The sequence below is a fragment of the Argentina silus genome (assembly GCF_951799395.1).
Source record: "Argentina silus genome assembly, chromosome: 5".
Taxonomy (NCBI): Eukaryota; Metazoa; Chordata; class Actinopteri; order Argentiniformes; family Argentinidae; genus Argentina; species Argentina silus.
Window position 1 is genome coordinate 12,396,627 of NC_139659.1, and position 15,000 is coordinate 12,411,626.

General features: G+C 48.3%; 1 protein-coding gene across 2 annotated transcripts in view; it reads left to right on the top strand.

Moving 5' to 3' along the window:
• Positions 1-15,000, top strand: part of cacna1bb (calcium channel, voltage-dependent, N type, alpha 1B subunit, b) — a gene marked incomplete at its 5' end in the record, with an annotated part of 107,077 nt that overhangs the window by 58,547 nt on the left and 33,530 nt on the right. Inside the window, 12 exons of one of the 2 annotated variants that reach the window (XM_083669711.1) lie at positions 4,095-4,167; positions 4,350-4,467; positions 4,748-4,815; positions 5,067-5,173; positions 7,477-7,539; positions 8,641-8,676; positions 9,736-10,518; positions 10,839-11,041; positions 11,626-11,749; positions 12,037-12,166; positions 13,288-13,347; positions 14,148-14,254. In XM_083669711.1, coding sequence (XP_083525837.1) covers positions 4,095-4,167; positions 4,350-4,467; positions 4,748-4,815; positions 5,067-5,173; positions 7,477-7,539; positions 8,641-8,676; positions 9,736-10,518; positions 10,839-11,041; positions 11,626-11,749; positions 12,037-12,166; positions 13,288-13,347; positions 14,148-14,254 — 1,872 coding nt within the window. Of the gene's footprint in view, positions 1-4,094; positions 4,168-4,349; positions 4,468-4,747; positions 4,816-5,066; positions 5,174-7,476; positions 7,540-8,640; positions 8,677-9,735; positions 10,525-10,838; positions 11,042-11,625; positions 11,750-12,036; positions 12,167-13,287; positions 13,348-14,147; positions 14,255-15,000 lie in introns of both variants that reach the window. The other variant, XM_083669712.1, reaches the window with a different exon arrangement.

The window sequence follows — 15,000 nt, forward strand, 5'->3', positions numbered from 1 at the left end:
GCTGCCTAATGCGGCCGCAGACGCGACATCTCTCTCATCGTTCGAGCTGCGCATGGCGTCGTCGCGGTTGCAGCAGGTAGGAGCACTCGAGGGAAACGCCAGCGTCCTATTCACACCTCATGTCCCAGAGTGACAGCGCTGGTGGATACGGAGCTGGGGAGAGAAAGGGTTGCCATGGTGCCAAGCTCAATTTAAACCCGGCTGTTCCGTCATCGTCGGCCGGCCGTGATGGGTATGTGTGAAAACGCTCTGACGTCCACATGGTGCTTCGCTGGTGGAGCGTCCATGTCATACCAGCCTGTACCCACTGGCTCTTTCTCCACGGAGCCCCACCTGTGTCCCTCTGCAGAGAGCCAGGAGAGAGAGAGAGAGAGAGTGTGTGTGTGTGTGTATGTGTGTGTGTATGTGTGTGTGTATGTGTGTGTGTGCGTGTGTGTGTGCGTGTGTGCGTGCGTGCGTGTGTGTAGATTTGAGTTTAGTTAAGGATCGAGCCTCATTATTGTATTGAGCCTGACAGCTCAATACAGAGAAAGGGGAAAGTAAACCGTTTGAGAGAGATGTCTTCCCCTCTGTGGAGTGTCTGCAGAACCCCACTGACTGACTGACTGCAGGGGAGGTGACTAAGAAGCGGAATTGAATTGCTGATAAGAACAGTCGGGAGCATAGAAAAGAGAATAATGGGTCCAAGTTTTAATTATCCTTCTAAGAGGGTGTCCGGATATTGAGTCCCCCCGCGAGAAAGTCTCGTTCTTCGGTTTGAACTGTTACGAGATATTTCTCTCGAACAGATGACTGTTGATTGAGGAGGCGTTTTATGTGTTGGTTTATATGTTTCTCGTCCCCACCGTGAGCTGCTCACATCCATCAGTCCTCTAGTCAAGGACATAGACTGTACCACACTCTCGACCCATTTTAATCAAAGTCCCACCCACTCCCCACCTGCCTTTCCATCTTGTTTGTAGAGCATATTCATCTAGAGAGAGTGTCGCCAGATGTCAGCTGTTATTGTCTCTAAAGGGGGGAGGAGGGAGGGGGGGGTCGGGGGGGTGGGGGGGGTGGGTAGGGTGGTAGAATCCATCACAGTGTATCGGAGCTCTCACATGTGTCTGTTTGAGCATTGATTTAATGAAGTCCCTCTAGATGCCTTGGGGGGGGGGCAACAACAACATCCAGTCCCTGTTATCACAGTAAACACTGTGGAGGTCTGCTGACGCAGAGGCACAGGAGCCTCTCCCTCCACGGTGCCCTCTAATCCTCCCCACCCTGAGAGACAGAGACGGGGAAAAGACAACAATGCAGCATAACAATGTGGGGAGAAGGCTGATTGAATTTTAACCCCCTGTAGTCACACACACACACACACACACACACACACACACACACACACACACATGCATGCACGTGTACACACACACACAAACACACACACACACACACACACACACACACACACACACACACACACACATGCATGTACACACACACACACATACACACACACACACACACACACACACACACACACACACACACACTGCTGACTCTCTAAGCAGGAGAGATTAGGAGTAATTTAGCAAGATGGTCGCTGTGGTTACCATATGCCCTCCTCCCCACACATCCCTCGTCTTCCTTCTGTTCCTCCATCCAGTGCTTTGTCCTCATCCTCACCCCCAATCCCTCACTTTCTGATGGTCTCTCTGTGTTACAGGCAATCTAACAGTACCAGTGCTGCCTCTTGTGTACATTATAACACTATCTTGGTATCCCTCTGTGATACATTTTGGGGTTAGTGTTGCCTGTCACCTGAATAGGAAGGGGGAGCACAACTCAGCTCTGAGAAAGGCCATCCAGAATGCCCATATCATATGCATTTCCATGCTCATAAACAGTAATGCATACATGTATAGCGCACTCTATGTAACTTCTGAGGTAAGCCCATCAACTGTGTTTCCATTGGAGCTTATCAAACCGCTGAACATACAAAAAGCGATGCTCCCATGGAAACCGTGTTGTCATGCAGTATGTCTGATGTTTAGCCAAAACTGTCTGTCTGTTATAGATGAGGGTACATGTCTGGCTGTGTTCGGATGACAGCGTTTAACATACAGTGTGTAAGTCTCATCAGAGGTAGCATGGCTGTTGAGGCTGTACTGTATGGGCCTGTCTGTGTGGGGTGATGGGCATACAGTATATCCCTCCATCGCATTTTTATTTCATTCTCTCACTGTTCTCTTCAGTTTCAAGACTCCGGACACAGGTTACCGCAGGTTTGTTCTTCAAAATGGAGGGGGGGTTGTTTTCCTGACGGGCTTTGGGGAGTTCTCTGTTGTTTTTCAGAGCATACATTATTTACTACAGTATGTGTGTGTATTTATGATTTAAAAAGGTCATGGAACTGAGCTGGCTAACCTTGTGCGTGCGTGTGTGTGTGTGTATGTGTGTGTGTGTGTGTGTACTGTATGTGTTTGTTTGTGTGTGCGCTGTTAAGGTTAAGATGAATCACAACATGTTTACACAAGATCTGTCAATCTACTCTCCGCTCTGTATTCATTTAAAACTAGGATTGTTTGGTCACATTTTACAAGAAACAAATTACAACTCTAAAGGCTCTGTGAAGCCTTTGTATACCGTTTATAAGGCCTACATAGATGCCTCATAGATCACAATCACTGCGATTGCTGTTCATAACTGTTATATAGGTTTATTATCTTATTTTGTGTAAGCTTGTGGTTATACATCTACGGGGGCTTCAACAGATGTTTATATGTTCATGATTCAGTGGGAAACAGCTATATTACAGTCTTAACTTAGGAAACACAGCAGAGGCAAACCCAACACAGGAAATGAGCTCCACTCATTTTCACACTCAGTTCAGAACTGTCTTTAATGCTGCTAAAGTTTTGCCCCTCCAACCTGTCCCTGTTCAGTGTCTGTTTCTCTGTACGGTACTGTGTATAGTGGGAGATACTGGGAGATAGTGGGAGATACTGGGAGCTAGTGGGAGATACTGGGAGATAGTGGGAGATACTGGGAGCTAGTGGGAGATACTGGGAGATACTGGGAGCTAGTGGGAGATAGTGGGAGATACTGGGAACTAGTGGGAGATGCTGTGGCTTCTCAGGTGCCATATCAGGAGAGCTGTGAAGGTTGGAGTTGTGGAGATGTGTGACTCTCTGGTGACTGGTGTGCTTCCTGGTGTTGCATGCCTCTGTCTGTATCCGCTCATACATATCAAACAACCTTCACCATCTCTCCTCTGACACCACTCCTCTCACCTGAAATCTTGGAACAACAAACAGTATTTGGGCTATTCCCCAAATGCTCTTCTGGAAACTCTACACTTCTACCTGTGTATAAATATTGCACAAGGTTGCGTGTCTGTGCGTGCGTGCGTGCGTGCGTGTCTGTGAGTGTGTGTGTGTCTGTGTGTGTGTGTGTGTGTGTGTGTGTGTTTAAAAGAGAGAGAGAAAGAGAGAGAGAGAGAGAGAGAGAGAGAGACCTCTCTGAGACCTCGTGGGTTCATACCCGTGGGTGTATAGTACATCATGCTCTCATGTGAGTCCAGAACAGAACAGAACTTTTCAAAAAATGATTCAATGCACTGTTTCTGAATGCATGTTGACGTACAGTGGGCTTCCTGTAATGTGTGTGGGTGTGTGGATATTTTTGTGTACTCTCATCCATGCATAGAAACAGGTATTGTAGCTCACTGTCCATGTCAAGTCACAGACAACTGAGAGCTGTTGGTGTGCTGTTTTAATCATAACTGTATTGTCAAGGGTTAGGGTTAGGGTTAGGGTTAGGGTTAGGGTCTGTGTGATAGTCAACCTTGTCATTGGAGTAGCACAGCTATGGCAAAAATAGCATCCGTTGTATTTACATAAATAAGACAGGATACAATTTATTTTTTATTGTTGCCTTAGTGCCTCAACTAGATATTCTTTTTCCATTTCATCCTACTCTTCTCATTGTATCCTGCTTTGGCCAGTGAAGTTCTCTCAGACCTGGATGGAAGCCCATGTATCTGAATGTCCTTGTGCAGCCTTGTGTCTACAGATCGACTCAGTTGACTGATCCACTGTTTTCTTCCCAAGGTTCAATTTTGAGGACGAGACACCGACGACCAACTTTGATACCTTCCCTGCGGCTATCCTCACAGTCTTCCAGGTGCACTTTGCCTCTCTTATTAATGAGCTAATTCATTCATTTAGCCATTTGATCTCTCACTCAGGAGCGCTGTCATATACAGTGTTTGAATCGATGAGAGAATTATGCTTTGAAATGAACTTGTCAAAGGCGTGTCACCGATGCGTCACCGATCTGTCAAACGTGTGTCACCTGACCCTCAGATTCTGACGGGAGAGGACTGGAATGCAGTGATGTACCATGGGATAGAGTCTCAGGGTGGCGTGCGGCGTGGGATGTTCTCCTCTGTCTACTTCATCGTGCTCACGCTGTTTGGAAACTGTATCCTCTCTGACGCTCCCCGATGTGTCGGTACTACACAGACCTCAGTGGAGGCTGGTGGAGGTAGAAATCGGAGGACGGGCTCATTGTAATGCATGGAATGGGATGAGGAATGGTATCAGACATGTTTCTTTCAGTTCTATCGTGATAAAATACTTGAGACATTTTGTAGCTTTCCCATGGTATCCAACCTGTTGCTAATAGTAATCATGTTACAGTGCAATGTTTCATGGTGTTGATAAAGTTGTGTTAAGGCTTTTCCTGAGCTCAGATAAACCAGACACACTCCTAAATGTCTTCTTGGCTATCGCCGTCGACAACCTTGCCAATGCACAGGAGCTTACAAAGGTGGGCGTGGCCAAATGTGACCTCTTTTTTTTTTGTTCCTTACTAATGTTGTTACCCATGTTGGATAACTAGCTAACTAAATTGCTAACTCATTTCTTACAAAGGTGATTTTGCTTATAGACTCTGAGGCCTCAACAACTGGAGCCCTTAGAACCTTGAATTACCCCTTTAACTTTGTCCGTCTTCTATCAATAAAACACACCTTTGTTACCCCACCCCTCTGTGGTGCTATCTCTGTTTTTATTGGCCAGGACGAGGAGCAGCAGGAGGCAGCGGCCAATAAGAAACTTGCCCTTCAGAAAGCCATGGAGGTGAAGGAGGTCAGCCCCTTGTCAGCAGCCAACATCTCCATCGCTGCGTAAGTCATAGGCTTTCCAGAATCCCCCCACATTCTCGAAACAATGGTCTCTCCCATGTGCCCTCTCTCCCTGAGACCACCCCTACCATTTGAGAGGGTTGGTTGGGCCCTCCTTGTGTGAATGAGTCAGCGTTGTTGGTGTGTAGCTGTACTGACCACTGTCTCTCTGTCAATATCCATTTTCCCAACAACATCTATTGATATGTCAGGTGTGTCTGTGTTCTGTGTGTCTGTGTGTTCTCTCTGTGTGTGTGTGTGTGTGTGTGTGTGTGTGTGTGTGTGTGTGTGTGTGTGTGTGTGTGTGTGTGTGTGTGTGTGTGTGTGTGCTTTGATGTGGAACTGCCCCCTTTTCCTTGTCTTCTATGAGGCACTGCTGCCCATTGTTTTCTTAATGTCTATTACCTTCCAGAGTTTGGATTTGTGTCTAGCTGTTACCTGCTCCAAGTACTATGGAGGAATAGGTGACCCACTGAGAAGAAGTGGAGGCCCTATCTGAGGCTGTGTTCCTATATCCACACTCATCAGTGGAGGCTGGCGGAGGAAGAAATCGGAGGACGGGGGCTCATTGTAATGTATGGAACAGAACGAGGAATGGTGTCAAATACGTGTGTATTTGACTCATTCCATACCATGCATTACAATGAGTCCCCGTCCTCCGATTTCTACTTCAGCCAGCCTCCCCAGACAGCATACTACAGTGCATAGAATGAAGTCATGTGTTGGCTATGCTTTCTAAGTGGGTATACTAGTGTTGATAATTAAACCCAGCTTGAGACCGGCTCCAACCAGTAGGCCTGATTGGTTTTCCAGCCTCATCTAATGAACATCAATACATAGATAGATAGATAGGTACGTTATTGATCCCTGAGGGGAAATTAAGGCATTACAGCAGCTCACATCACAAACAACAACAACAAAATAAAGTGACAATAGAATAACAGAATAAAATACGACTTTATATGACTTTATATGACAATATGACTGATCCTTCCATTAGGATCTGATTGCTTAATGGCTAATCAATGTCGTCAATTTATAATGTTGAGATCTCCTCTGACCTATTTACCTTTCCGCATAGCTTCCCACTGGTAATGGCTTAAAAAAGTAATTATGTTAATTCATTCATTAATAGTCAATTTCCCACACCAAGGATGTCATTATGGGTAAGAGATCAGTGTACGTATATTGACTAAGAGTAGTGTATAAACAGTATTGATCTAGTATTGATCCATGTGTCAGGGATGTGAGTGTTAGTTCAGATGTCCAGCTGGCTGGTAAACGCCTCTATACCCTGACTCTGACCCCATTACTCCACAACCATCTCCAATTCAGAATGTTGTTCAATTGTGTCAGTAGGGTTTTTTTGTCTGACAGTGATGAAAACAATGTGTTGAAATATGACAGCTCACTGTAGATACACGACTATCTCAGCACATCATGGTAGATCATCATGGTAGATCATCATGGTAGATCATCATGGTAGATCATCATGGTAGATCATCATGGTAGATCGGTCTAGATATGTCTTTGTAGCTGTGCTTTCTTGTTTTCTTCAGCTCAATCCATGGACTAGACACAGTATATCTTAACAGGTTCCATTTGTCTGTCTGTTTAAAGTGTTGCCAATCCATTCCAGTGGAAATGTTTTATTTTGATTTGAAGAAACTTGTAGCGTGTAATCTTACAAAGCCTTTTACGCTTGATGGAGTGAATCTGTAATCATCTTTGATTTACCAAAGGTCATTTTGATTAAGAAGAACGTTGTCTGTTTGATTGAAACCTGTGTAACTTCACTCCTATGATTGAAAGGCGTTGTAAATCCATGGTGTATTTAACAATGTTTTCCTACTTTGATGCCATCACTGTCATTCCGTTGACTTGTCTTATTTCTTCCAAAAGCGTTTTACTTTGATGTCTTTGGTAACACTTCTGTGAAGGGGCTTATGGTACAGTCCTTTTGAATGTTTTTTTTTATCAATTATCAATTGAAAGTAATGAAACGTTGTTTAAGTCGTATGTCACAGTGAATGTGGTCTACAGTACATGAACCTCATACAGTCCATCTACTGTACATCACAACCTGGACTTCAGTCCTGTCACTGAAGTGTTACCATTACTGTTGCTGTAGTGCTGTTAGGCTAGTCCTTTATGTTATGACCGGAGGGGACAGGTGGATAGACAGACAGACAGAAACTCTGTTCTGGAGTAGTCCAGCTGACTGCCACCTCTCCCCTCCACATTATTTTTGTTTGTGTCTCATTCTTTCTTTTGTTTTTGTTTTTGTTTTTGTTCTGCATGTGCAGTTTTGTAAAGCAAAATCGAGAGGCACTCTCTCGGAGCTCTTCCGTCTCCAGCGTTCATTCACCGTGAGTTATAGCTCTCTGTTATAATATTCTCCCTCTCTCCTCTCCTCTCCTCTCCTCTCCTCTCCTCTCCTCTCCTCTCCTCTCCTCCCTCTGCCTCTCCCTCTCTCCTCATCCCCTTGCCTTGCTCCTCATATCCTCTTCTCCTCCTCTCCTCTCCTCTCCTCTCTTCTCCTCTCCTCCCTTTGCCTCTCCCTCTCTCCCTTGCCTTGCTCCTCATATCCTCTTCTCCTCCTCATCTCCCCTCTCCCCTGCACCTTCCACCTCTCCTCCTCCTCCTCCTCCTCCTCTCCTCTACTACCTCCAACCTCCTACACATCCCTCATACTAACTCTCCCTGTGATCTTTCCAGTCACCTGAGTGTTGAGATGTTCTTGAAACCGGATAGCCCACTGGTGCTTTGGACTTACTGTAAATACATCAGCTTTTCTGACCGAATAGGCATCACTTTTATGTGTGTGTGTGTGTGTGTGTGTGTGTGTGTGTGTGTGTGTGCGTGTGTGCGTGTGTGCACACGTGTTTGGGGGCAGAGCAGTGTTTCTGAGTGTTCAGGTAGTGTGCATCTAGAGAGGAAGGCAGTTTCTCAGATAACACAGGCCACTTTCCTGCTCCGCTGGCCCTCAGCCCGATTGTGTTAATCCCCCAGGCAGGTTGCCACTTCCACCACTTGTTTTCAAACGCCCCGAGGCTTCACTTTACAACACGATATGAATGAGGGCCAAAATAAACACTGCAGCCAACCCTCAGGCTGCCTGGCATGCTGGACCGATCGATTAGAGCCAAGCAGGAAAGGCAGGGAAGATTGTTTAACATCGTCTAACCTCTTGGAGATGACAGGAATTTTGCCCGGCTGTGTGTGTGTGTGTGTGTGTGTGTGTGTGTGTGTGTGTGTGTGCGAGTGTGCACGTGCGTGTTTCTTTGTTATCTCTGTCTTTCTCTCAAAGCCCCTTTCTCTCTCTAACACCAAGAGCACATCTGTCGCAAACATGTCTGTCTGTCTGTTGCTGATATACCTGTCTGTCTGCCTGTCGCTGACATACCTGTCTGTCTGTTGCTTACCTGTCTGTCTCACTGCGCTGTATGGTGCTCTGTGTTATCTTTTAGGAGTTTTATCTACTCCCCTGCCCATCGAATCTTGAGGTACAGGTGACACAAAGGATACACCTTTATTAATCTATCATTTCTAACTCTACATACATACAGTACATGGCATTCATACTGCAGTCGACACAATATGCGTACACACACGGCATTCATACTAATCTGAAAACATCCATATCCAAACCTGTATACATCACTGAGAGGCTTCCAGCGTACTGTAGCCTGACAATCTCGTATCCTGTTGATGTATCCAGGATGAGAGCAGAGTTACCTCCTACCTTAATCGATGTTTCACCCAACAAGAGTTATTTTTGTTTTCCTTCCATCTGCGCCCAAAGCCCTTGTTTAGCTGTTGACTGTTCAAACGCAGCAGCTAATCTCTTTTAGACCGAAGGATCTAGAGGGGTTTTAGCAAAGGGGGAAGTGATGTATTTTGGAAGGATTTTCATCCCTCGACCGTCTGTATACACAGCACCTTCTGTATGCAGATGCATCAATTAAGGACGGAGCAGACCAGGGGAGGCTGTCGGAGGTAGAAATCAGAGGACGGGCTGATTGTAATGCATGGGATGGAATGGTATCAAACTGGAATGGTATCGAAATTCCTCATTGCATTCCATGGATTACAATGAGCCCGTCCTCGGATTTCTACCTCCGCCAGCCTCGCCTGAAGCGGACAGGAAATTACATCACTCATGCACCCCCGTCATATTTACTCATTCAGGCCTACTGATACCAGGTGTCACCTCCCCACCTCACAGGAAGGTGTCACTGCCTCAGGGAAGTGTGGTCCAAACATGACCATGACGACCATGTCTGAACCTGAACCTGAACCTGGCAGCTTGTAGAGAGGGCCAGGGAGCAGTAGCATGTTACACCCTAGCATGGTAAATGGCCAAGTTTACCATGGTGAGCATTTGTGGTGAGCACATCTCTACTAGAACACCATTTCTGATGCCAAAACCAGACAACTACGTACCTCTGGCTATGTGCTCAGGACTGCGACCACCTACTTACCCCACCTCTAATACACTCCCCCTCCCCCTCCCCCTCCCCCTCCCCCTCCCCCTCCCCCTCCGGCGTGCATCCTCCCCACAGTAAGGAGCAGCAGAGGTCCGCTAAGATGATGTCAGTGTGGGAGCAGCGCACCAATCAGCTTCGTCGCCACAACGTCCGTTCCAGCAACGAGGCTCTTTTCAACGAGCTGGACCCCGAGGAGCGCCTCCGGGTCTCCTCCGCCCTGCACCTGCGCCCCGACATGAAGACCCACCTGGACCGCCCCCTGGTGGTGGAGGACGGCAACGGGGACAAGCCCCGTCCCCCCGAGGACGACAGGGACGAGACGACAGACCCCCAGCAGCAGGATGGAGACCCCCAGCACCCACAACACCCCCGCAAGCACCACCGCTGCCGGGAGAGGAACGGGGCGGAGAACGGGGAGGCGGGGGAGGGGAGGGGGGCCAGGCACCACACCCACCACAGCCGCAGCAGGGACCACCCCGGAGACGGCCCCCCCAGGGCCAAGGAGGGGAATGGGGAGAGGAGCCGGAGCAGAGAGGGGGGGCAGGGACACAGGCACCACCACCAGGGGGGCTCGCCAGAGGAAGGGATGAACGGAGGAGGGGGAGGGGGAGGGGGAGGGGGAGGGGGGGAGGACAGGGAGCACCGCCACCATCACTCCCACCGCCAGCCCAAGGAGGGGAACGGAGCCCTGGCCAATGGGGCGCGGGGGGAGCGCCGGGGTAGGGGCCACAGGGAGGGGGGGTCGGAGGGGAACGGAGAGAGGAGGAGGCACCGCTCACGCATGGTCAGAGCCCAGTCCACGCTGGACGCAGAGGAGTGCAGAGAGAACGGAGAGAGGGACGGAGCGAAGGCCCCAGGGTACAGGTGAGGCCTACTGCACAGCATTCTCGAAATAGGGTTAGAATATTACTTCTTTTTTTTTTTTACATTTTTTACATTTAGCAGACGCTTTTATCCAAAGCGACTTACAACAACTGCATTTGTCTAAAGTAAGTGAAACATCTATACATCAGTCATCATAAGAAAAAAATCTATGCGAGGACCAGGTGCCCTTGGCAGTCACAACTCTGGAAACGTACACTTCATTCTCACTGGGTGAAATTGAAGCCCCAGTGTGTTTGGAAGCCACCCAGTCCTCCTCTCCATCTCACCCTGGTGTGTGTGTGTGTGTGATGCAGGGACAGACATACGGACCTGGAGGGAGAGACCCTGGCCACCAGCCCCATGCAGCCTCCGTTGGGTCTGAAGCCCGGGGAGAAGCAGGAGGACGCGGACAACCAGAGGAACACCACCAGGGCCAGCCAGGCTGGCCTCAACAGCAACACCCTCCACATCCCAGTCACCATCACTGTCCCCCCTGGAGAGACCACCATCATACCCAGTCAGTACCAGCACGGGCCTCCTAGAATCGACCCAAGGGAGGCCGTTGGAGGTAGACATCGGAGGACGGGGCTCGTTGTAATGCACCGGATGGAATGAGGAACGTGTTTGATACCATTCATCACTCCGTTCCGTGCATCACAATGAGGCCGTCCTCCGATTTCTACCTCCACCAGCCTCCCCTGTCATCAATGTGCTGTATACTATCGGACAAAATGCAGGGGAAACACTTGAGTTCATGCGTACATGTAGTATGACAATGGTATCCTTTTCATTTTGAACAAATGGTAGATGAATATCAGCCATTATGTACAGTGACTATGCAAGCGTGTGATTTTGAAGTCGGTCTCTATGAATGCCCTTGATTTCTTTATTGCCAGCTGTGTGATGTTGCGCTATGAGGATTGTCATGTGTTTGGTTTCTGAAATATGTTTTATAGGTTTATCTTAATGAAAAGCCAATCTGAATCCAGTTACATCCCCTACCCGGCAACGCTTAGTCTGAGTCAACATTCACTCACAGAGGATCTCTCTCTCTCTCTCTCTCTCTCTCTCTCTCTCTTTGTCTCTTTGTGTGTGTGTCAGTGAATAACATAGACTGTGAGAGCCTTCTGAATGAGGAGAAGAAGGATCTGGAGGAGCTGGCTCAGAACGGCCCCAAACACATCCTCCCCTACAGCTCCATGTTCGTGTTCGGACAGACCAACCCGTGAGTCAGACCCTGAGACTATACCAGTCCTCCGATTTCTACCTCCATCGGCCTCCACTGTCCTGCACTGTACACTGTTTATATGGGCTGATGACAATTCTCTCATGCTTGTAACGAAGGCAGTATTGCCTTTCTGACTGTTTCTGCATTCAGAAACACCAAGACACTAACAATCATAGGCTGGCTACTGTCAGGCTGTTTTGACTCCAACTCTGAGCTGGTTTCGGGCAGACCTGTCATATGAATCTGCCCAGTGAGGTGTGTGTGTGACGTGTGTGTGTTGTCAGGGTACGGCGGCTATGTCACTACGTGGTGAACCTGCGCTACTTTGAGATGTGTATCCTGATCGTGATCACCATGAGCAGTATCGCCCTGGCTGCCGAAGACCCGGTACAGGCCAATGCACCGCGCAACCAGGTGAGTCTGATGGGCACACAACAGTACACACACACACACACACACACACACACACACACACACACACACACACATGACGCACAATCTCTCTCTCTCTCTCTCTCTCTCTCTCTCTCTCTATTTCTTACTTTCTCTCACACACACACACACACACACACACACACACACGCACAAACACGCACAAACACACACACACACACACACACACACACACACACACACACACGCACACACACACACCACACATACACACACACACACACACACACACACACACACACACACCACACATACACACACACACACACACAGACACACACACACACACACACACACACACACACACACACACACACACACACACACTGGTGTTCTTTCACCACACCAAGCCAACCCATCATCATCCAGATCCCCATGGTGCTGTAGCACTGCCCACAGGCTGAGCGCTGGCCTGGATCCCAGGGTCTGCTGGCTATGTGGGTCCATTGCAAGCACAGAGGCCTGAGAAGGACCGGTCCTCAGCTCTACAGGACTGGACCCTGCTTCCCTCTCCGGCCCAGGGGCCCCCACTCTCCCCTTAGGTCCCCATTCCAACTGGCCGGCTCATTCATTAGGCCTGATTGACCTGTCAGAAGCTTCTAGAATTCCTCCTACTGTAATATCACCTGACAGTTAGCCCTCGTGAGAGGGGTTAGCAACAGGACAAAAAAACAATCCAAAACCAAAACAACCGAGACGTCCAAAGTATTTCAGTATTTGTTTTTTTTCATTTGGTCCTTCAAAAAGACAGGCGTAAGCTGATGAGCATCTATTTAGAGGCTCAGTTGAAATAAACATGAGGGGCTTGTGATTTGAGTGCTAAGGCGATTGCCTTCTCTCCTTCTCTGCTTTCCGTGTCTTGAGGAAGAGTGAAGACGACAGGCTCTGTGACTTCTGACAGAACCCAGCACCGGCTGGATCTGAGATCTGAGATCCCCTCCTTCAGTCTGCAGTTCGTGTGTCTGATGCTAAAGACATCTGTCAGTGCATTTGTCTGTGCGTCAATCTTTTCTTATGATCATATTCCCCTGATATATATTCTCCTCCTCGCTTCTCCTCTCCCCTCTCCCCTCCTCCTGCAGGTGCTCAAGTACCTGGATTATGTGTTCACGGGAGTGTTCACCTTCGAGATGGTGATTAAGGTGAGAGACCATATCGACGGGAACGTTCGGGAAAAGTGCAGTTCGGAATCTCAATCGGTTTGTGTGTCATGTCGTATACAGTAAGACATTCGCCCTCAGGTTGCAGCTTCAGTGTGATTTGTACAGCGGAGGCTTGTGGAGGTAAGAATCGGAGGACGGGCTCGTTGTAAACGCATGGAAGGAGGAATGGTATCAAATGCATGTGTTACAATGAGCACGTCCTCCGATTTCTACCTCTACCAGCCTCCCCCTGGATTTATATGGTATGTAAACTGGAGCAGCTGCGGGGAGATAGGCATTAGAGCTGGTACCGTAGCAGGCTAGTCCAGGGTGAGGGGACCATAACATGGATGATTGCATCCCATATCAGAGACAGCACTCTGGAGCGGTAGTGAAGGCAAATCTAGACCTTGTATTATTAGACCGTTATTAGACTGATATTAAACGATTATTAAACTATTCGTATTCATATTCCCCATATTCTCTCTGTCTCTCTGTCTGGTTTCATTCTCACCTCCCTATTGATCTTTATCGGGGGAGGCTGGTGGAGGCAGAAATCGGAGGACGGCCTCATTGTAATGCATGGGACGGAATGAGGAATTAGCCCGTCCTCCGATTAAACACAATGAGCCCGTCCTCCGATTCCTGCCTCCACCAGACTCCCCTGATGCTGACTTTTTAGGATGTGGTTGAGTGGTTATGTCTTGACTGATTTTATTGTAAGGTTTGTCTGTTTATTGTACTGGTGTGATTCTGTGTTTGGTTGGTGTCAATAATTTTTTTTTTTATTCTGTCTGTAGATGATTGACCTGGGTCTGATCCTCCATCCTGGTGCTTATTTCCGTGACCTGTGGAACATTCTGGACTTCATCGTGGTCAGTGGAGCTCTGGTTGCGTTTGCCTGCTCGTAAGTAAACAGTTTTTTATATTCTTCTGTGGCAGGAGAAGGGCAAACTGAAGCTGACACTACAGGAATATATAAAATAGATTCATTTGAAATGAGTTTTTTGTGACTATTTTGAGTTTGGTGTGACTTTGAACTGCATTTGAGTTTGCATCATCTAATGGAATGTACTTCATCACCATGACCATGTTTAAAATCTAGTTTTAGCTGTCTAGTGGAGTGTGACTCCCACAGGTTCTCCTCACACACTGGCGCCCCCTGCTGGTGCACCTACATAGACAGGCCAGTCTGAGTAGTGTTCAAACTCACTCTGTCTGTGCCAGTGGAGGCCTGGTGGAGGTAGAAATCGGAGGACAGGGCTCATTGTAATGCATGGAACGGAATGAGGAATGGTATCAAACATTACAATGAACGCCTCCTCCGATTTCTACAGTACAGTAGAAACAGCAATGTCTCTCGGTCTTTTCTACGGAGCTCTCAGGGGTCCCAAGCTGCCTTGCCTGTGGTTATTTTTCCCAAATGGGTTCATCGGGTGCTCCTTTAGTGTTGCATCAACACAACATCACCCCTCCCTCTCTCTGGGCTAATGGGGCATGTGTGATCTGGCTAATGAGCGTGAGGGCGGGCTGGGGAGGGGGGAGGGGGAGGGGGATGGGGGGGGGGGGGGGTGTGTGGGGGGGGGTGTGTGGGGAGGGGGGGGCGCGGCGCCGCTGGTTCCTCTAAGTGCTAATGTGCAAGTGTTCCTTTCT